This window comes from Chiloscyllium plagiosum, unplaced genomic scaffold (assembly GCF_037043375.1).
Source record: "Chiloscyllium plagiosum isolate Xiang-an unplaced genomic scaffold, Cpla_swu_hap1 HiC_scaffold_2, whole genome shotgun sequence".
NCBI classification, from domain to species: Eukaryota; Metazoa; Chordata; class Chondrichthyes; order Orectolobiformes; family Hemiscylliidae; genus Chiloscyllium; species Chiloscyllium plagiosum.
Genome location: NW_028270140.1, coordinates 96,210,092 through 96,232,381, shown reverse-complemented (window position 1 = coordinate 96,232,381; position 22,290 = coordinate 96,210,092). Strand labels below are relative to the sequence as shown.

The 22,290-nt window shown below is 41.7% G+C and overlaps 1 protein-coding gene across 3 annotated transcripts in view; it reads right to left on the bottom strand.

The window, feature by feature from the left end:
• Positions 1-783: 783 nt before the first annotated feature.
• nudt12 (nudix (nucleoside diphosphate linked moiety X)-type motif 12) overlaps positions 784-22,290 on the bottom strand; it is a 34,154-nt gene continuing 12,647 nt past the window's right edge. For 2 of the 3 annotated variants that reach the window (XM_043710211.2, XM_043710218.2), the window contains exons 6-7: positions 11,914-12,113; positions 784-7,187 (exon numbers count right to left, since the gene is read on the bottom strand). In XM_043710211.2, the coding sequence (XP_043566146.2) occupies positions 7,080-7,187; positions 11,914-12,113 (308 nt within the window). In that variant the 3' untranslated portion in view covers positions 784-7,079. Of the gene's footprint in view, positions 7,188-11,913; positions 12,114-19,100; positions 19,796-22,290 lie in introns of those variants that run through there. The other variant, XM_087998722.1, reaches the window with a different exon arrangement.

Genomic DNA, 22,290 nt, shown 5'->3' with positions numbered 1-22,290 from the left:
AATTGGACATGAGGAATGTTGAAACAGTCAAGATCATACTGAATGATGAAGCAATTTTTTTATGTCTTCTCACTGGTGGAATCTTTGGAAATTTCAGATGTGTGTAGTCTAAAGGAAACAAATTCCACAGCAATGCAGTTGACTCTTAATTCCCCTCTGCAATGTTTAACATGCCAGATAGCTGAGGACAATTAGAGCTAGGTGACAAATGCTGGCTCAGCCATCAAAGTCTCCATCAAAGAATAGAGTGCCAGCATGCACTTGAAAGACTGGCAAGGAGAAAGTAGAGCAAACACTGAATCCCCTTGAATGCTAAATATCTGTGGAAACTGCAGATGATGCTGAAGCCCTAGAAACAGGTTTAATTTTCCAAATTCTGATCCTCTTCCTCTTCATTGTGACACTGCAATCAGTATTTGACAGGAGTTTAGTAATAGGAAATGAGAGTTCTTGATCAGTGATTGTGATAATTTGAAATCAAAATCTACTTATTCATTGATAATATTATAATAAAATTATAATAAAATCCTGCTTGCTGTAACTGTTACAGTTTGGATGCTGTGTCTGGTGCAGAAGGGCAATGGAGAATGGGATAGGTGTGGACATTCTGTTTAGTTATTCTTGATAAAATGATGTTAGCACATGATCTGGTGCTATATTAAGCAGTGATCACAATTTGTAAGTATTTCATTGGCTGTAAAGTGCATCAACATCTTTGGGGTCATTGGTGGCACTGCAAAAAGCCATTCAACCAATGTAAAATCAGAAACGTTTATTGCTATGATCAGAATTTCCTGTTTCAAGTCATGCAACCATGTTGATCATAAAACTATTTCAATCTTTCGATAAATCATTCTTTTTCTCCTCCAAACAGCTACTTCACCATGACAGTCTATTAAGACTGAACAAGTTAATCAATTGGATCCATTTCTGAAATCATGCATTCATCAACTGCAATTAGATTCTGGACAAAATTAAATTTAAAACAGGTCAATAACTGTACGTCACTTGAAATTCCATTGAACTCTTTATATTAACAGTCCTTTTTAATTGCTCTGTCAACACTTTGTACAACAAGCAAGAAAGAACTTTTATGTAGTGCAATTCCATATCACATCATTCATGTAATGAATCTACAGATTATTTACAATGGGAAAATACTAGACATTTACGAAGGTGTAATGTATGACTTTTTCTTTGACCATCAACATAAATGGTTGGAAAATCACAGCATATGCCTGAATTTCCTTTCTACAGCCTTAGAGGTGAGGATTACCACAGGTAGTACAATCGTTTTCGCTGATAGTACAAAATTAGCCCAATAATATTAACAAAATGGTCATAATATTGGTGTAGTGCACACTCGAATTAGGCAGATCATTTGTAACACTGAAGTGCCACATTAACAATTGTAAAACTTTAATCATTTTGTACTGTAGTTTTCGTAATGTACAAGACAACTTTTTCACGTACTCTGATTGCAGTATACATCTGGATTTCAGTTTGTATTGCCAGTGAGTTGAAACACTCAACCAGCAGCCATGTGTATTCTTAACATATTTTACTTTCTCTGACCAACAAGTAGAATTCTGCAATATTTTAGGGCTCATTGCTTGTTGTCCATTCTAACCCCTTAGGCCTGAAATATTAATGCCCATTGTTTAAACTATTGCATGTTTATTCTAATTTTCAATTTATTCCTGTTGCAACTTGTTTGCTATTCTTGAATATAATAAATTGAGTTGTTTAATTTTATTCGTCAGCTTTCTGTACTTATTGTCAGTTTATATTTTTTCCACAAAGAGGGCACGTTTGAAAATCCCTCTCCCAAGCCTCATATAACTCTACAGAGTGGCACTGAAAGGTAGATAAGAACAGTCAACATATAATTCAGTCATTACGAATATCCCCTCAAGTGCCTATGTTTCTGAAAATCAAACACAGATGCACAATATTCTCTGTTTGATATAGGACTTAGAAACTCTAGTTGCAAGGGTTCTATTGTTTCCACTGCTAAGATCAATAAGCTTGGCACGGAATGTGGATCCGCAGATCACAGATATTTCAGCACCATCGTTTAAATTTCTAAAATTAAATGCAAAATGTACAACTGCTAAATGGTGCAAAAATTGACAGTTGACATCAAGTGGATATTTCAAAGAATAGAAACCAGTAATACCTCACAAAAGAACATTGCCACATACAGCTGTTTATAATGAGTTCACTTTAATCTTTGGCTATGATTCTGAAATGATAGGGTGTATTGAAAGGATGGACAACTAACAGAATTTAAAGACCAACTGTTCCTTTTTTGTTACTTAAACGTTCTTTGAAGTTATCTTTCAGAAGTTGAAGGTATTACTTTTCTGGAATTGAGGGCTTGAAGGAGCAATGAAAACCAGACTGCACATTCTACAAATACAGGTTACATTACAATGCACATTTCAGCTATCAGGGTCTGCTTGAAGTATGGCCTTGTAAAAAAAGGTTCATATGTATAAATAGCTAGTGAAATCTGAATCGATCATTCAAAGAATTTTAAATGTTCTAAGCAATTTTGTCCCTTTTCAAAAAGTTAAATACACAGTACTATATAATTCCATAGATATCACAAGTCTTGAAGGAGATCCTATCTTTGGAACTTCAATTTAATGGAGTCGGAGAGCGTTTCTAACAGGAACACTGAAGACCCTTTGTCTAGGCCACTGCAAATGTTGTTAGCAGATGTTTAACCAGCAATTCCATTTTTTTAAGTCCAGAAAAGATTCTGTTAATTGAGAAGTCTCAACTTCTTGATTAGAGAATAATATGGGAAGGTGTGGCAATAGGTTTGTAAGGTGTTACAGACCAGCAGAGTTGGTAAGATGGTTCCCCTTTTTTCCATCATTTGACTAATTGCAAGAAGATGCATTTTAATCCATTGAGCATTGTGATACTTAAGAATGAAAACAATGTTGTGTAGGTTCAAAAAGATGAATATTTATTTCTCAACACCCAAATGTAATTGTGATAACATCCATTTACTTATATCGAAGATTGCCAGAATGCACTCCCTTTACTTACACACACCTGTGTGTGCAAGTCATGGTAGATACAAAGGAGGTAGATACAAAGGAGGTAGCACACACTTTTGCTTTTAGAAAAGTCCAGAAAATCCCTAATACTCTGGCGTTGTGGGAAAGAAGCTGAAAACATTGTAGTCTAATATTCTTTTAAATCAGCTAGAAAACAGAGGTTGGAAGTTTCTGGTGATAAGTTCAACAGTATCTTTCTGGCTTTGCTCCCGCCAAAGTTATAGAAGAGCTGCTATATTTAAGATATTGTTTGGTTCTCCAAATCTTCAAGTTAAAGACCAGATCACTCTGCTTGTTGGTACTTTCTAGGTAGGAATCTGCCTTTGCTTTGAAGGATATCTACCCTCTGTAGTTTCTTTATTTTCTAAACTGACTGACCCAAAGCTGCTTTCAAGAGTTAATAAATGTTTCTCATTACAAGCTGGTTTCTATTAGGTGACCATAATATTTAGTGTTCTTATTGTTCCCACAGATGATGCCTGACAACATCAGTGCTGACGATAGGGCTTAATTTTGGCCTTGGCTGGAAATGTGTTGCTGGAAAAGCGCAGCAGGTCAGGCAGCATCCAGGGAACAGGAGAATCGACGTTTCAGGCATAAGCCCTTCTTCAGGAATGGGGAAAGTTTGTCCAGCAGGCTAAGATAAAAGGTAGGGAGGAGGGACTTGGGTGAGGGGCGTCGGAAATGTGATAGGTGGAAAGAGGTCAAGGTGAGGGTGATCGGTCAGACTGGGGTGGGGGCGGAGAGGTCGGGAAGAAGATCTCAGGTTAGGAAGGCGGTGCTGAATTTGATGGATTTGACTGAGATAGGGTGGGGGGGAGGGTAAATGAGGAAACTGGTGAAATCCGAGTTCATCCCTTGTGGTTGGAGGGTTCCTATCCGGAAGATGAGGCGTTCTTCCTCCAACCGTCGTTTTATTGTGGTCTGACGATGGAGGAGTCCAAAGACCTGCATATCCTTGGTGGAGTGGGAGGGGGAATTGAAATGTTGAGCTACAGGGTGGTTGGGTTGGTTGGTCCGGGTGTCCCAGAGGTGTTCTCGGAAACGCTCCGCAAGTAGCCGGCCTGTCTCCCCAATATAGAGGAGGCCACATCGGGTGCAGAGGATGCAATAGATGATATGTGTGGAGGTGCAGGTGAATCTGTGGCGGATATGGAAGTTTCCTTTGGGGCCTTGGAGGGAGGTGAGGGGGGAGGTGTGGGCGCAAGTCTTGCACCTCCTGCGGTTGCAGGGGAAGGTGCCGGGAGTGGAGGTTGGGTTGGTGGGGGGTGTGGATCTGACGAGGGAGTCACGGAGGGAGTGGTCTTTATGGAATGCTGATAGGGGAGGGGAGGGAAATATATCCTTGGTGGTGGTGTCCGTTTGGAGGTAGCGGAAATGACGGCGGATGATGCGCTGTACATGGAGATTGGTGGGGTGGTAGGTGAGGACCAGTGGGGTTCTGTCCTGGTGGCGGTTGGAGGGGCGGGGTTCAAGGGCGGAGGAGCGGGAAGTGGAAGAGATGCGGTGGAGGGCATCGTCGACCACGTCGGGGGGGAAATTGTGGTCCTTGAAGAAGAAGGCCATCTGGGTTGTGCGTTTTTGGAACTGGTCCTCCTGGGAGCAGATGTGGCGGAGTCGAAGGAATTGGGAGAATGGGATGGCGTTTTTACAGGGGGCAGGATGGGAGGAGGTGTAGTCCAGGGCAGGATGGGAGGAGGTGTAGTCCAGGGCAGGATGGGAGGAGGTGTAGTTTTAATTTTGGTGTTAATTTTGGCCTTGTCGTTTCTCCTCAGACCCACTCTGCAGCTATTAAGCCAGTGGTAAATTTGCAACAGTTTCTCTAAACACTGATAGGATAATAGCTATTAGATCCACAAATGTAGTCCTGCTACTTTTTAACCTCTTCTCAAAGGAATATTTCAAAAGTATCTTTTCATGTTCTGACAATCTGGCTACTTTGAATCCCAAGCAATTTCATTTCATTGCAGAGAAAGGAGCAAGATCACCTGATTCTGCATGTATTCATTTTTCATTTTACCATAGATTCATCTGCATGAGCATGACAATGCACAGGGAGACAGTGAGGACTGCAGATGCTAGAGATCAGAGTCAAAAACTGTGGCACTGGAAAAGCACAGCAGGTCAGGCATATGCCCGAAATGTCGACTCTCCTGCTCCTTGGATGCTACCTGACTTGGTGTGCTTTTCCGGTGCCACACTTTTCGACCATGACAATGGACATAACATTCTAAGTAGAAATCAATTTTGACCAGTTATAATTTATATCTTTCATGTTTTATCAGAGTTTTAAATGTTATTTTAGGTCATTGAATAAGAGTTGTAAAATATTAAAGAATCTCGTAAAGAATTGTAATTTGAATGTGCTATTAAGAAATATATTGCTAATTAACACCGAGGCATTGATCAAAGACAGATTAATGACTTTTTTTTAGGATAGTCAATAATTGTATAATGAACATAGTAACAATGAAAAATATGAATGGGGGTGTGACAGAACTTCTTTGAAAAAATAGTTTCATTGTTGAGTATTGAGGAGTAGGCTATTTGAAAAGTAATAATGTTATCGAGCAGCACTAATGACACCCTCTATTAACTCAGTGACTACTGTGATTAGTGGGAAGGTGGCAATTGACTAGATTGGATTTGTCATGCGGTTTCCAGAAGGGAACTCCTGGTCAATTTTCCATTTTATCAGGTACATGCCAGTATTGTAGCTACGTTGGAACAGCTTGGCTAAGGGTAAGCTAATTCTGGAGGACAGGTCTTTCGTACTAAAGTCAATATGTTGTTATGGCACATAGCCTTTGCTCGATCTCATTCCTCAGTTGTTTCTTAATGTAACATGGAGTAAACTAAATTGGCTGAAGTTTGGCATTTATGATGGTCAAGATCTCAGGACGAGATTGGGGTGTATCAACCATGTGGCATTTCTAGCCATGCACTATGAAGACAATACTTGTTTTTGTGATTATTTCAAAGAATCAGCATATACCCCATAAAATATGATGTAATGTTCGTTACAGCTGTCAGGTGAATCTTGAGGAACAACAACTTGGCAGTCTTTCTTGATACTTCTCCTGACACCTTTCCCTATGATGTTAATTAACTTCTATTCGCCTGGAGCAACATGTGAAAATGACTCCTGATGGGATTCATAGGTGCAAACAGATTGCTTATTGTACTTTTCTCCACAGGGGTAAGATGAAGCCTGGTTGCCTATGTTTCTAACTTGCAAGAGACAAACAGCTTTAAATTGTTTTTTATTAATCTAGTATTTGAGGCAAAGCAATTCTGAAAGTGGAATAAATGTAAGGATCTGACAACCATAAAGGAACACATCCAGATATCAGGGAAAAGTGTCAAATACTTCTGGCTTGAGAAGTTGCTCTGACTTGAGAACAGGGGAAATCACCCTCATTTGTTATAAGTAGTAAATCAATGTGAATTATTTTGAAAATATATCCTTGTTCAATAAACAAATCAAAAATCACTTCAAATTAATGTTACTAGCTTATTCGTAAATGAAATACAGCAAACTTTGTTTTAACCGGCACCATTTCAACAGGCACTCTTAATAAATTGGGAAAAAATAGATATCTAAAATATCACTAAGTAGAACAGTGATGTGTATAAGCTCTGTGCTACCTTTATATTACTTACTGTGTGTTTTTACACTTTAGGAGATGTATCAATGTTTTTATTTGGATTTGGTGAGGGATGCTAATGCCTCAAAGCTTCACTTGGTCAGCATACCTATTGATTACCTAAAATATTTGATCAACTGGACCACTCTTGGTCCCACAGAGGCCAGTTAATAAAATGTTTGTTGTACTACAATCTACAAATTGACAAATGTTCATTGGAATTAACAATATTGTAATGAGTGGAAAATTACTTCACTAATGTTCTTTTTGGTGAGATTACTGCTGTCTTCTCACAAAGATTGACAGATCAACTGATTTAATTGCAGGTCAATAGGATGATGTAATCACAGCAGTATACTCAGAGGTGTGCATTCTTTACAAGCCACTTTTTAATTAGTGTATGTGCAATAGTTTGCTGTGGCGGAATGCTAATTGGATGATTCTCATGCGTCAGGATTTCAGTAATCTGTGATGTCAACAAACAAAAGAAAACACATTAGATTTTGAATGAAGTCAATTTTCTCTAGGAAATGTTATTAACTTGATTTTCAGATAACATCTTCAATATTTAATAGCTGTAACAAAATTCATTTAATTTAACCACTAACAATTGAAGCTGCTTTGCAATTTTATTATGTGCCAGTTGTGGTTTCATGGACAATATTTTCTAATGTGCAAGTTTTATCTATATAATTTAGCTACAGAATTAGCTTGCTTGAGATGAGGATTTCTATAAACTTCAGATAAAAGTAGTCAATTAGTAAGGCTTCGTCAGAAATACAACTGAAGTTGTGCTCTGCAACTAAATCAAAAGAAACAAAAATAATTAGCTCTTGAGAGTGCAAAATTACAGACACTGGTCATCGGAAATAAAAACAGAAGATGCAGGAAGCATTCAACATGTCAGAAAGCATCTATGGAGGGCGGTTGAAAAGGTCAAGTTGGAAACATAATTGTTTTAAGAAAGTGAAAGGGGAAAGGTGGAGAAGGGAAGTTCAATGACAGAATGGGAAAGATTAAATAATAAAAAAATGATGTTGGAGTGGGTTGAAGGGAGTGGCACTGGAATAGATAAGGATCAGAAGATGTGGCCAGAGGAGGGAATGGCAAAATGACAAACAGCTGCCATCGAAATAAACATGGAAAAAATGAGACTAAAACTGAAATATGCAAATAAACAGAAAACAAATGAGGGTAGATTATAATCAGATATTGCTGAATTTAATGCTGAGTCTGGAAAACTGTATAATGCCTAAACAAAAGTTGAAGTGCAGTTCCCCAGATGACATACAGCTTCTTTAGAATAAAAAAAAACTGCAGATGCTGGAATCCAAGGTAGACAAGCAGGAGGCTGGAAGAACACAGCAAGCCAGGCAACATCAGGAGTTAAGAGAAGTCAATGTTTCTGGTGTAACCCTTCTTCAGAACTAGGCTGGGTTTAAGGGGAGCTGCAGATAAAGCGGGTGGGGGGACAGAGTGGGAAAATAGGGATAGGTGAAGACAGATAGAGGGGATGACCTGGTTGTTCAATGGGAAGAATGAACCTGGTTGGTGACTGGGAGGAGTGGAAGGGAGGGGGAGGGGTTGGGGAGGAAGGTTTTTTGAAATTGGAGAACCTTTCCCTTCCATTCCCCCGACTCCCTTCCATTGACCAGCAAGGTCGTACCCTCTACATTCCCACTTCACCACCCTGCCCCCGCCACCCCCTTTATCTGCAGCTCCCCTTATACCCACCACCATTCCTGAAGAAGGGTTACACCCGAAACGTTGACTTCTCTACCTCTTGATGCTGCCTGGCTTGCTATGTTCTTCTAGCTCCCTGCTTGTCTTCTTTAGAAAAATGCAAGAGTTTGAGGATAGAGCGATCAACATAAGGACAAGGTGGAGAATTAGAACAGCGGGGAACTGGAAGATCAAGGATCACTCTTGCAGACTGAATGGAGGTACTCTGGATACTGGACATTCAATCTGCATTTAGTCTCCCAAATAGCACAGACCACATTGTAAACAGTGAATATGGTGGGCTAAATCGTTGCTTCACTTGGAAGGAATTTTTGGGATGGGGTTTTAGGACAGTGGTCCCTCTAAGGTGTGCAGCTATGTGGCTGCATGGTGGCTTAAGGGTTCCTGCACACACTAGGGTGCCTCTGCATTGATTTCTGCTTTCGAAAATCATTGCCATGCACGGATTTCGGAGATGTGTGCACTGAGAAATATTGGAGAAATTATTGCCTTGGATGGTAAACAACTATTCATTTCTTGAATGGAAAGGTGCCATGGAAAAAGGATGACAAATTGGAGGTGACTCATGAGTGGATCCAGTGCTGTGCATGGAATAGTCTCTGAAGAATGCTGAAAGAGATGGGGAGGAGGAAAGAGATTGGTGGTGGCTATGTGGAATACAGAGGCTGGAGTGGTAGAAGGTGAAAATAAGGGGAACCCTGTCATAGTTTGAGGGGGAGGGGAAGAGATGACCAAAAATGCAGGAAATGGTACAATTGTGATCAAGAATACTGCGGGGGAGAAATCCTTGGTTGAGGGAAAAAGTACATCAGAAATTTTGCTGGTGTGGAAGGTTGCATCTTCAGAACAGATTCAAAATGGAATGGAGAACCTTTGAGTTAAATGGTGGATAATTAGATGAAGTTTTCACAGCAGTAGAGTGTAATGAAATGTAGTCAAATTGCCAAGGGAGAGAATCGGCTTACAGTGAATGCATGTTGCTCGAATATTTTCATAAATGGAGACCGAGAAATCAGGGAAGGGAAAAGTTGGAGCTGATCCAAGTGAAGGTTAGGGAATGGTGGAATTTGGAAGAAAATTGATGAATTTTTTGAGGACACAGCACCAAGATCTTTCTCTTCATTTCTGAAGAGAGTATGTTTCTGGCTGTGAAGGAGGTAACTCCGAGGAGAAGCATAGAGATGTACAGCACAGAAAGAGCCTTCGGTCCGACTCATCCATGTTTACCACCTATCCTAAATAAATCAAGTCCCATTGGCCAGCATTTGGCCAATATCCCGGCGGGTCAGTGTGGACTAGTTGGGCTGAAGGGCCTGTTTCCACACTGTAAGTAATCTAATCTAATCTAAACCCTTCCTCTTCATACATCTATTCAGATACCTTTTACATACTGTAATTGTACCAGCCTCCACTACTTCCTCTGGCCACTTCCTCTGGCAACTCATTCCACACACACAGCACACTCTACGAGAAAAAATTGCTCCTAAGGTCACTTTTAAATTTTTTCCCTCTCACCTTAAACCTATGCCCTCTAGTTTGGTCTCCCCTACCACAGGGAAAAGACCTTGACTATTTACTCTAACCATGCCCCTCATAATTTTATAAACATCGGTAAGGTCACCTCTCAGCCTCTGACACTGCAGGGAAAATAGCCCCAGCCTATTCAGCCTCTAATAGCGTCCAATAATACTTCAGGCTAGCAATAAGTTTAACTGAGAGGATATGAACAGAGTTGAAAGGGAAGTTGTTCAATGTAAGACCAAGCTCAGCCAGGTAGAGGTCACTGATCAGAGGTGGAAACTGGATAGACCTCCATTCAAGATAATGGTGTAGAACATTCTGTGATGTAGGAAGATAGGAACATTAAAGCAGGGATAGATGATGCAGCCTGATGGGCCTGCTCCATCATTTGATAATGGCTGAATGAACACCTTAATGCTTTTTACCCATCCATCTCCTTAACCCTGTATGGGATTGGTAATTAGAAATCTATCAATCTCTCCCGTATATATACTCAAAGGCTAGTCTTTCACAGCCCTCTGTGGGAGAGAATTCTCAACCTTCTGAGTGAAAATTGTGAAGTGGTTAATTGAGATCAGATAGTTTAGAGTGAGGAAGGCATCAGAAAAGTCAGCAATGTAGGTAGCAAGGGACAGTCTAGGGGAATGAAAATAGAGTCGATACAGCGAGACATATGTTCAATGAGCAGGAATAGGCTGAAATAGCAGGTCTATCTGGATAAAACACCTGCACCACCCAACGCTACTGCCCCGTGGCTGAACATTTCAATTCCCCCTCTCACTCTGCCGAGGACATGCAGGTCCTGGGCTTCCTCCATCGCCACTCCCTCACCACCTGATGCTTGGAGGAAGAATGCCTCATCTTCCGCCTTGGGGCCCTCCAACCATATGGCATCAATGTGGATTTCACTAGTTTCCCCTCCCCCCATCTTATCCCAGTTCGAGCCTTCCAACTCGGCACTGCCCTCATGACCTGTCCATCTTCCTTCCCACCCTCCTCTCCGACCTATCACCATTACCCTCACCTTCGTCCACCTATCACACTCTCAGCAACCTTCCTCCCAGCCCAACCTCACCGCCCCCCCCCCCCCCATTTATCTCTCAGCCCCCTCAGCTCACAAGCCACATTCCTGATGAAGGGCTCTTGCCCGAAACGCCAATTCTCCTGCTCCTTGGATACTGCCTGAGCTGCTGTGCTTTTCTAGCACTCCACTCTCAGTCTATCTGGATGGTCAGGTTTGTCCTCTTGGGAAGGAGCTAGAAGTGGAGGTAGCTCAGAGTTGTGGGACCAAGAATTGGACACCATAGAGGGAAGATCTTTAGAGGTGAGGTCAGTGACAATTTTTGATACAATGGTAGTGGGGACATAATCCAGGAGATAGAAAGGAGAAGTTTTGGAAAGTTGGCATTTGACTTTTTGTGATTTAAGAGGTCACTTTGCCAGATAGCAACAGCGCCATTCCTGTCAGCAGGCTTGATGACAATGTTACAGTTGCACCTAACAGAATGAAATACAACAAGTTCAATTTATCATGCTGTATTCGCTGTTCACAATGCAGTCTGCTCTACATCAGAGAAAATAAATACAGATTGGGTGACCACTTCACAGAATACTCTCAGTCCACAAGATATGACCCTTGGTCTCCAGTGTCCTATAATTTTAATTGTTTACCTTGCTCTCCTTGTCTACAGACGTCTGATGATGCTTAATTGAGGCATTCAAAAGGGAATTAAATTACTCTAAAAGGTAAAATGTGTAGGCCTACAGGGCCAAGGTGATGGAGCAGCATGAGATGAATTGTTCCTTCCTTGGTTTTGATGAACTAACTATCCTTTCTCAGGTCGCACTATTATTTCACACAGTTAGGAATAAAATAACAGCATCCAATAAACTGTTTTTGTTTCTTAAGAATCTTAAGTCTGATGTACCTGCTGCCGACTGAACCAACGGGCATCTACAATCTCTGTTTTGTCCACAATAATTTCTGTTGTTACAGCAATAGCTTGGCAACCAATCATGAGAGATGAAGGCATTGGCCAGGGTTGGCTGGAAACATATTGAACATTCCCAACCTTGACAGCAGTTTCTTCTGCAACCTCCCTTCGTACAGCATCTTCTATTGTCTCCCCTGTTAATGAAAATAAAATGCTTCATTAAAATTATCACAAGGTTTGCCCTCTACCTAATTCATTCCCTTGGTAATATTCAAGCTTATAAATTCAAATGAGTTACCCAGTTTTGATTATAATTGGAGAATTTTATATTAGAGCTGGAGGTAAGTGAGTAGATTGTACATTATTTACTGGTCGTATATGCCTGGAGCATTCCAGAATGAACACCATTGACAAAGCTGTCTTGATTGTTCTGTACTTAAGACTTTCCCTTTGTCACATCCTGAAATAAACACAAATTGGTGTTCTACCAGATTTTGAGAATCAGCAGAAACTCCCAAGATTTTTGCTTTTCTATTTTGAAGTACTTAATTTTAATCAAAAGCAAAAGGATGCACACACACCATTTTCTAAGACATTGACAAATTTCTACCTCATTTAAAGAACGTAAAACTGTAAGTGTTTTCATGGCTTCATACAGTGTTGGCCTCAATATACAGATAACTAAATTAAACAATTACAGTCCAATCATGTGTTTTCCATTGCTGATTAATGCATGTATACGAGAAAGATTTGTTTCTGAAGAGTTCTTCAGTAACAGGAAACTGCTAGTACAATTTCTTTGCAATAACTTCGGCAACTATTATTGTGATTCTCCATCTTCTGTGATCTAGCTCTCCAAAACTGGCATCTGTAAAATGCTGCTGCTCAATTTCTGACCATCACTAAATACCATTTAACTATCATTTTTGTGCTTGCTGATCTGCATTGGCTCCCAGTCCACCAAAACCTCAACTTCATAACTCTCATCCATGCGTCTACATCCCTCCATTGAACCTCTCCATCTCTTGTAACTTCCTCTAGCCCAAAACCATCTCAGAACTTGGCACTCCTCCAATGTTGGGACTCATGCATCCTCCTCATTCTTTGTCCCCCATTGGTTGTTATGCTTTCAGAATACTCTGGCTATTGTGAAATGTTTGGCAGTCTCTAGGACCAAGCCAATTAAGGATGATGGTCCTGCTGAATTGGTAGAAGCAGATATTGTCTCAGATAAAACCTTCACAAAGAGTAAAGATATGCTTACTGCCTCCTCGATATCTCTGGTATTTTCATTCAATCAAATCATGGGATAGTATTAGTGCACAAACTGTTAACAAATTCTTGCAGAATATCCAAAATGTAGAATATTCAATCCAATTTGATGGAGAGGGAGATAAATTGTTGTGGAGGGATGATTATGAAACCAAAAGCATCAAATCTGATTCTGTGTGGGATCCTACGCTGATGCCTTAACTAATGTGACTCAACTGGATTTCAATGTATTTCAGTCAAGTCAAATAGATGATGGATTTGACATGTTTTGAAATGCTTTGATTGTGGTTAAGGGCATCTTTACAGAATTAATTTATTCATTAAATCATTCCACTCTCTTTCATTATAAACTACTGGCATTATTTTTTTTTATCTGCATTTATAAACATGGTCATCCTTACTGGTGGTTCACATTTTATATTTGGCATACAAGTCAACCCCAGTTCTTAAAAGAATATTCGAGACTTCAATGATCAACTCAGATGGCATAATCTATGGTAAAAGCACAAGCATTCAGCACAATATCTGAATTTTCCAACTATAACTACCAAATAATCCCTGCAATTTACTGATAGAATCTATCCAATGTAAGCAAATAACACACAGACTGCATTTAACACTGCAAAATCACCTGGCTATGGTTCTGTGAACAGACTCAATTTAGCCAACACTCTGAAAACAACGAATGAACAGCACTGTCAGGCATACTAATGCCCTTAAGCAATGTGAGGTCATGTAGCAGCTGCAGAAATGAGAGGGAAAGTAGCCCACAAGACATTCACAGTAGTATAAATTTACCATACCCACTGTTCAATTGTAACTTTACAATCAAATCCAAAACTAATGTGGCCCTGTTGAAGCATAAAGCTACTGAAATTTGGAGAACTGTGTGAAATATATGCACATTTATCTGAAAATGAAAGTAACTTACATTAATAAAGTGATTGGCAGAGATCCCAAAGTGCTTTACTGCCAATGAAGTATGTTATTGGTATTTAATCACAGTTATAATTTGGAAATGCAGTTGCCAACTTGTGCATGGCAAACTCCCACGCACAACAATGGCCAGTCAGTCTGTTTTAATGAGGTCAATTGAAGGATAAATATTGACTGAGACAGTGGGGATAACTCCCTGCTTTTTATCAAAACCATTCTACTGATATTTTTATGAAAACCTGGAGGATAAACAGGATGTTGATATATCCAAAGTACAAATGTTCTGTAAAGTATCACAATCCAAAAAAAAATTAATAAAATGTGCAACCATTATAACAATACGTTTTGTGTAATGCATTACAAACCAAAAGCCACGCAAGGAGTAATTAAGTGCTTAAAGTGTTAGGTTTTAAGCTGTGTTTTAAAAGAGGAAAGATAGATACCTAGGCAGAGAAATCTAGGCAGGGAATTCCAAGGCGTGGGGCAGTGCAAAAGGTTCAGTCATCAATGGTGGTGTAATTAAATTGGGTGTGCTCAGGAGACTAGAAACGCAGATATCGTGGAGATTGTGAAATTAGAGGGGGGTATGGAGGTAGGAAAGGGCAAGGTCACAAAGTGATTTGAAAACACCATACTTTTTTGACTAGGAGTCAGTGTAAGTTAGTGAGCAAGAGGAGCAATAGGGAAATGGAACCTGCTGTGATTTAAGGCATGGGCTGCAGGTTTCTTTTGATAACTGCAAGTTTACAGAGAATAAAATATGGGAGATCAAGTAGGAGTGCTTTGGAATAGTCAAGTGTAAAAGACTAGTAATTCAAAGTTACAAAACTCGAAAGACATGGGTTTGTATCTCATCATGACAAAAGGTGGACTTTGTCGAGAGTGTGTTGCTGGAAAAGCACAGCAGGTCAGGCAGCATCAGAGGAGAATCGACGGTTCGGGCATAAGCCCTTCATCAGGAATGAGGCTTGTGGCCCAAGGGCTGACAGATAAATGGGAGGGAGGTGGGGTTGGGGAAAAAAGCTGAGAAAGCAATAGATAGATGAAAGTGAGGGAGAATGTGATAGGTCCATGGGGGAAGTGATGGATGGGTCAGGAGGGCGGTGCCGAGTTGGAGGCTTGGGACTGGGGTAATGTGGGGGGTGGGGAAATGAGGAAGCTGTTGAATTCCACATTTATCCTGTGTGGTTGCAGGGTCCCAAGGTGGAATATGAGGCGTTCTTCCTCCAGGTGTCAGGTGGTAACGGTTTGGTGGTGGAAGAGGCCCAGGACCTTGTCGGAGGGGGAGGGGGAGTTGAAGTGTTCAGCCACAGGGCAGTGGGGTTGGTTGGTGCGGGTATTCCAGAGATGTTCTCTGAAGCGATCTGCAAGAAAGCGTCATGTCTCCCCGATGTAGAGGTGACACATCGGGTGCAATGGATGCAGTAGATGACATTTGTGGAGGTACAGGTAAATTTCTGATGGATGTGGAAGGATCCCTTGGGGCCTTGGATGGAGGTGAGGGGAGTGGTGTGGGCACAGGTTTTGCACTTCCTGCGGTGGCAGGGAAAGGTGCCAGGAGTGGGGTGTGGGCTGGTGGGGGGCATGGACCTGGCGAATTTTTACAGGAGTTGGGGTGGAAGGAGGTGTAGTTTAGGTAGCTGTGGGAGTCAGTGAACTTGTAGTAGATGTTTGTGGTTAGTTGGTCACCGGAGACGATGATGGAGTGGTCCAGGAAGGGGAGGGAGGTGTCCGAGATGGTCCAGATGAATTTGAGGTTGGGGTGGAAGGTGTTGGTAAAGTTGATAAACTGTTCAACTTCCTTGTGGGAGCACGAGGTGGTGCTGATACAGTCATCGATGTAGTGGAGGAACAGGTGGGGGTTGGTGCCGGTATAACTGTGAAAGATGGACTGTTCCACGTACCTGACAAACAGGCAGGCATAGCTGCGGCCCATGCGTGTGCTGGCTACCCCTTTGGTTTGAAGGAAGTGGGAGGATTGGAATGAAAGGTTGTTGAGGGCAAGGACCAGTTCGGCCAAGCGGATGAGGCTGCTGGTGAAAGGCTACTGGTTGGGACAGTGAGGAAGAAACAGATCCTCGTCACAGATCCATGTGTACATAGACTGGATGTCCATGGTGAAGATGAGGCTTTGGGGGCCAGGGAAATGAAAATCTTGGAGGAGGCGGAGGGCGTGAATGATGTGGTGAACGTAGGTAGGGAGTTCCTGGACTAAGGGGTACATGACGGTGTCGAGGTAGGAAGAGATGAGGACAAAATGGAGTCAAGGTGCCACCTCATGTTCCCATGAGGAGATTGAACAGTTCATCAACTTTACCAACACCGACCTCAAATTCACCTGGACCATCATGGACTCGTCCCTCCCCTTCCTGCACCTCTCCATCACTGTGTCCGGTGACAGACTAACCAGGCACATCTACTACAACACAACCAACTCCCACAGCTACCTAGAATACCCCTCCTCCCACCTAACTCCTGTAAAAGCACCATCTCTTATTCCCATTCCTCCATCTCCGCCGCATCTGTTCCCAGGAGGACCAATTCCACCTCGAAGTCCCAGATGGTCTCCTTCTTCTAAGATCGCAACTTTCCTTCCCACATGGTTGACGATGCCCTCCAGCGTATCTCCTCCACTTCACGCACCACCGCCCTTGAACCCCACCCCTCCCAAAGCAATAAGAACAGAACCTCCCTGCTCCTCACATTCTACCCCGCCAACCTCTGCATACATCGCATTATCCTCTGCTACTTCTGCCACCACCAAAGATATATTCCTTCCCCACCTCTATCAGCATTCCAGAGAGACCATTCCCTCTGCCACTCCCTCATCAGGTCCACACCCCCACCAGCCCACACCTCACTCCTGCCAGGAAGTGCAAAACCTGCTCCCACACCTCCATCCAAGGCCCCATGGAATCCTTCCACATCCATCAGAAATTTACCTGTACCTCTACCAATGATATCTACTTCATCCGTTGCACCCGGTGTGCTACACACTGGGGAGACAGGAAGCCTTCTTGTGGATCATTTCAGAGAATATCTCTGGGATACCCACACTCACCAACCCCACTGCCCTGTGGCTGAACACTTCAACTCCCCCTCCCACTCCATCAAGGACATGCAGGTCCTGGGCCTCCTCCACCGCCAAACTGTTACCACCCAACGCCTGGAGGAAGAATGCCTCATATTTTGCCTTAGAATCCTGCAACCACACAGGATAAATGTGGATTTCAACAGCTTTCTCATTTCCTCTTGTCCCACATTTTCCCAGTCCCAAGCCTCCAACTCGGCACCGCCCTCCGGACCTGTCCAGCAGTCCCCCCTCTGACTTATCACCTTCTCCCTCACCTTCATCTATCTATTGTTTTCTCAGCTATCTTCCCCCCACCCCCATTTATCTCTCAGCCCCTGGCCCACAAGCCTCATTCCTGTTGAAGGGTTTATGCCTGAAATATCGATTCTCCTGCTCCTCGGATGCTGCCTGACCGCTGTGCTTTCCCAGCAACACATTCTTGACTCTCATCTCCAGCATCTGCAGTCCTCACTTTCTCCTAGATGGTAAACTTAGAATTCCACTGATAAATCTAGAATTAAGATAGTTAGTGTAATGGTGAACAGTATCGGCTGTCGATTATCATCCTTGCCTTGCTATATTTGTCATGTGACCCACATCAATGTAGTTGACTCTCAACTGCCCTCTGAAATGGCCTAGACAGCCAGTCAATTCAAGAGCAATTAGACACAGGCAGTACATGTTGGGCCAGTCTGTGATGTCTACAACTCGTGGATGATTTTTTAAAAAAGTTGGATAGGTTAATGAGGGCAGTTAGCCTACTGGTAGCCATCTCTTTGGATATGACCACCACACCCATTGTATCATTGGTGAAAAATCAATCCATTTACTCCCACTGAACTACATTTTTCTCATATTTTTCTTCTTAAGTTTTCACTTTCAAAATCCTAATTGTCTAGCCATTGGCCCTCTAGTCAACATTGACGTTACTGCAACTCCCCATCTGCACAATCACAAACATAGCTCCACGCCTTCATTATCATTAGCACCTCTGTTCAATTCCCCCTGGTATGGCCTTTATATCTGCTCACTTAAGTCAGATTTAAATGGATTTACTGGATCAGACATTTATTTTCAGTTCTGACTGGATCACAAGCTAAATTGGGTACTGCTCTAATCTACAAAAACTGCTTACTATTCCAAGATCATCATTCAATACAAAGACAATCCTGGCTTCTTTTCTCAAATACATCTTATTATCGTCCTTTCCTGCTCCCCCAGCTCACCTGCAAGACAAACCATAGGTTTCTTTATCACGGAGAGTGAGACCATCTAATCAGTTGCCTCTCCCACTTCCCTACCCAGTCCACTGACCCAAACGTTCTTTGAAGGTCCCTTAAGCCCTACTTTTAGATTAATTTCCTCTCCTGCCTCTCCAAACTCATCTTAAGACTGTGAGACCCACTTTTTATTCTCACAACTCTATTCCCACTAAACTATTGGTCACGCAACTGGATTTCCCTTCCTGACTGCTATGTTAGCTGATGATAATAACAGTTCCTGCTCCTCAACTTCTCTTTCCTCTCTCCTTCAAATCCGCTGTCATCACAGCTTTGCTCGAAAATGCAGCCTCAGACCCCTTCGATCTTGTCTTATCATCAACCTCCAACTTCTTTGAACATATCCCCATCCAAACTTATGCCCATTCTACTGGTAATGCTCCTTTTAACTCTCTCCAGTTGGGTTTTCATCTCTGCCATAGCATTTAAACAATTCACGTCAAAGTCACAAATGGCATCTCTCTCTTGGAGGGTATCCCTCCTTCCTCTTTCAACATGGTTCACCATATCATCTTCTGAAATTCTTCCATTGTTGTGTGGCTGAGTGGAACTGCACTCAGCTTGTTTCATTCCTAGCTATTTATTTGTAATCACAGAATCACTTGCAATGGTTTCTCTTCCCACTCTTGCTTTCTACCTTTGGTGATCCCAAGGATCTATCCTTGGCTTCCTCCTCTATTTCATCTTTGCGCTGCCCACAGGTTGAAGATGGCCCACAATTCTGCCTCAACATCAGCTCTTTAGAACTCTTTGATGCCTTTCAGTTGTCAGACTGTATATCTGGACAAATAGAAATTTCCTCCAATTAAATATTAGGATAACCAAAGTTAGTAGCTAAACATTCCAGTTCGGGTCGTGATCTCAATACTGGTCTTGGTTCTAGGTTAGAAATTGACAGTGACTATAGTGGGAAGTTGACTGTGATCTTCCCAGAGATGGCCAGTGGGAAACCTTATTTGGACTCCACCCAGTTATGAGCAGGAAAGCGGGAAGCCCAATGGGAGGGCTCACATCACAGCAGTGTTTTGTCGATAGCATCAAGGGGAGCGATAATACAGCTAAGGAGAACACAAAACCACAGGGTTACCTCAAAACTATGGCACTTTCTGCAGCACTGGGTAAATTTATAAATACATGCATAGCCACAGTCATTGGATCATATTTGTGGTGGTGGACCTCTTCAGATGATGGTACTTTCCAACAGATCTTTTCTGCAGCGACTGGGTTCAGATGTTGACGGCTCTCTGTTATGGCTCTGTGAGATGGCATCCAGCTGTTTGCTGGGATACTGAATTGGTGGCCAAGGGCCATCCTGCTGTGAAAGTAAAAATGGACAACAAGAGTTTCTACAGGTACTTAAATGAATGTTGGTTGTCTCAAGGCCAAAGTTCCCCTGTAGCCCCTCTACTTGGACATGCTTCCTAGATACTCTACTCAAAACTAGATACAATTCTACTTGTGTCTTACCAGTGACATCAACAGATTTCGTATTTTTTTTAATTTATGGGATGAGGATGTCACTGTCGAGGCCAACATTTACTGCCCAGAGAGCAGTTTATAGTCAACCACATGGTATGGGTCTGGAGTCATATGTAATCCAGATCAGGTAAGGATGGCAGTTTCCTCCCCTAAACAACATTACTGAACCAGAAGAGTTTTTTTTCCTGACAGCTGACAATGACCACCATCAGCTTCTGAATTCCAGATTTTTATTGAATTCAAATTCCACCTCCTGTCATGGCAGGATTTGAATCCAGGTCCCCAGAACATTACGTAGGTCTCTGGATTAACAGTCTGGCAATAATACCATTAGGCCATCGCTTCCCCACCATTACCCCTATGTTTATGGGTTCCATGCCCATACTTATCCAATAAAGGAATACCAATACTTTTTCAGTTATATCATCTTATCCTCATATTTTAACAGACTTGTGCACTGGTATGTACAAACTTCTCCGTTCTGAAGAGTCACAGACTCAAAATGTTAACTCTGCATTCTTCCCACACATGCAGCTGTACAGGACATTGTTTAGGGCACTTTTGGAATATTGCGCGCAATTCTGGTTTCCCACCTATAGGAAGGGTTGAAAGGGTTCAGAAAATAATTACAAGGATGTTGCCAGGGTTGGAGGGTTTGAGCTCTCGGGAGAGGATGAATAGGCTGGGGCGGTTTTCCCTGGAGCGTCGGAGGGGTAACTTTATAGAGGTTTATAAAATCATGAGGGGAAAGGATAGAATAAATAGACAAGGTCTTTTCCCTGGGGTAGGAGAGTGCAGAACTAGAAGGCATAGGTTTAGGTTGAGAGGGGAAAGATTTAAAAGGGACCAAAGAGGTAACTTTTTCACGCAAAGGGTGGTGTGTATATGTAATGAGCTGCCAGTAGAAGCTGGTACAACATTTAAAAGGCATGTGGATCGGTATATGAATAGGAAAGATTTAAAGGGATATGGGCTAAGTGCTAGTAAATGGGACTAGATTAATTTAGGATATCTGGTCGACATGGACAAGTTGGTCCGAAGGGTCTGTTTCCATGCTGTACATCACTATGACTCAAATGTTGCCGGACCTGCTGGTTTTGGCCTATTCTTCTCCTCTTTATAAAATTTTACCTGTGGATTTCTTCTCCTTATTCTGTCTCAGCTTCATATGACATTGATCTGTTCAATCTACTGTCTTTCATATGTACTTCAGTTACACAGGGTCCACCTTTGGATTTCATCTATTGAATTATTTCATAATCTATTTTCCACAGTCAATTGAGCATTGTTGAAAATACTGCAGTTTTTTTTATATTTCCTTAGATTTACTTCTCAAAAAATTACACTTATATGTGAAACACCAGATTTATTCTAACATTTTTTAAATCAAAGCATAGGCCTGTTAAATGCTTCGGATTATGCACTGGTTCTTATTAAGGAAAACAAACGTGCTGTTGTATTTGTTTATCATGATGGAAAATTAACGTCAAAAGTCGGACCTGTTGGCATCAGCTTTTGGACATGTGCCAGAAGTGGAGGAATTTTTTCAATTATTTCACTTAAAGTGGCAAAAACACACTCAATTCCATTCTGACGAGACATAATAACATCACGACTAAGAATCAGGAGCAGGAGGAGGCAGTTCAGTCCCTTGAGCCTACTCTACCATTTGATATGATCAAGGCTGATCTCATCTCGACCTTAACTCCATTTTAGTGCCTGCTCTCAATAACCCTTCAACCCATTACTAATTAAAAATCTGTCTAACTCCTCCTTAAACTTAATGTCTCAGAATCCGCCATTCTCTGAGGTAAGAATTCCACAGATTCATGACCCTTTGAGGGAAGTCATTTCTCCTCATCTCTGTTTTCAATCTGCTGCCCCTTGTCCTAAAACTATGAGCTCTCATTTTTGACTGCCCCATGTGAAGAAATATCCTCTCTACATCACTTTGTCAATCCCTTTAGCATCTTATATACCTCAATTAGCTCTCCTTATATTTTTCGAAATACTAGAGTACAGACCTAAACTGCTCAATCTCTCTTCATAAGACAAACTGCTCATCTCTGGTGTCCAGTCTTGGTTAAAAAAAATTCTGAATTCCTTATCAGATATATTTGTGTTTATGTGAATATTTATAGCTCCTGAATTTCATATCCTCCATGAATGAAAACATTTCCTCTGAGTTTGCTCTGTCCAAACTTTTAATAATTTTAAAAACCTTGATCAGGCAACCTTTCAAACTTATGCTCTTTAATGAAAACAGTCCCAGCCTGTTCAAATTTTCCTGATAAATATAACCTTCCAGCTCCGGTACTATCCTTGTAAATC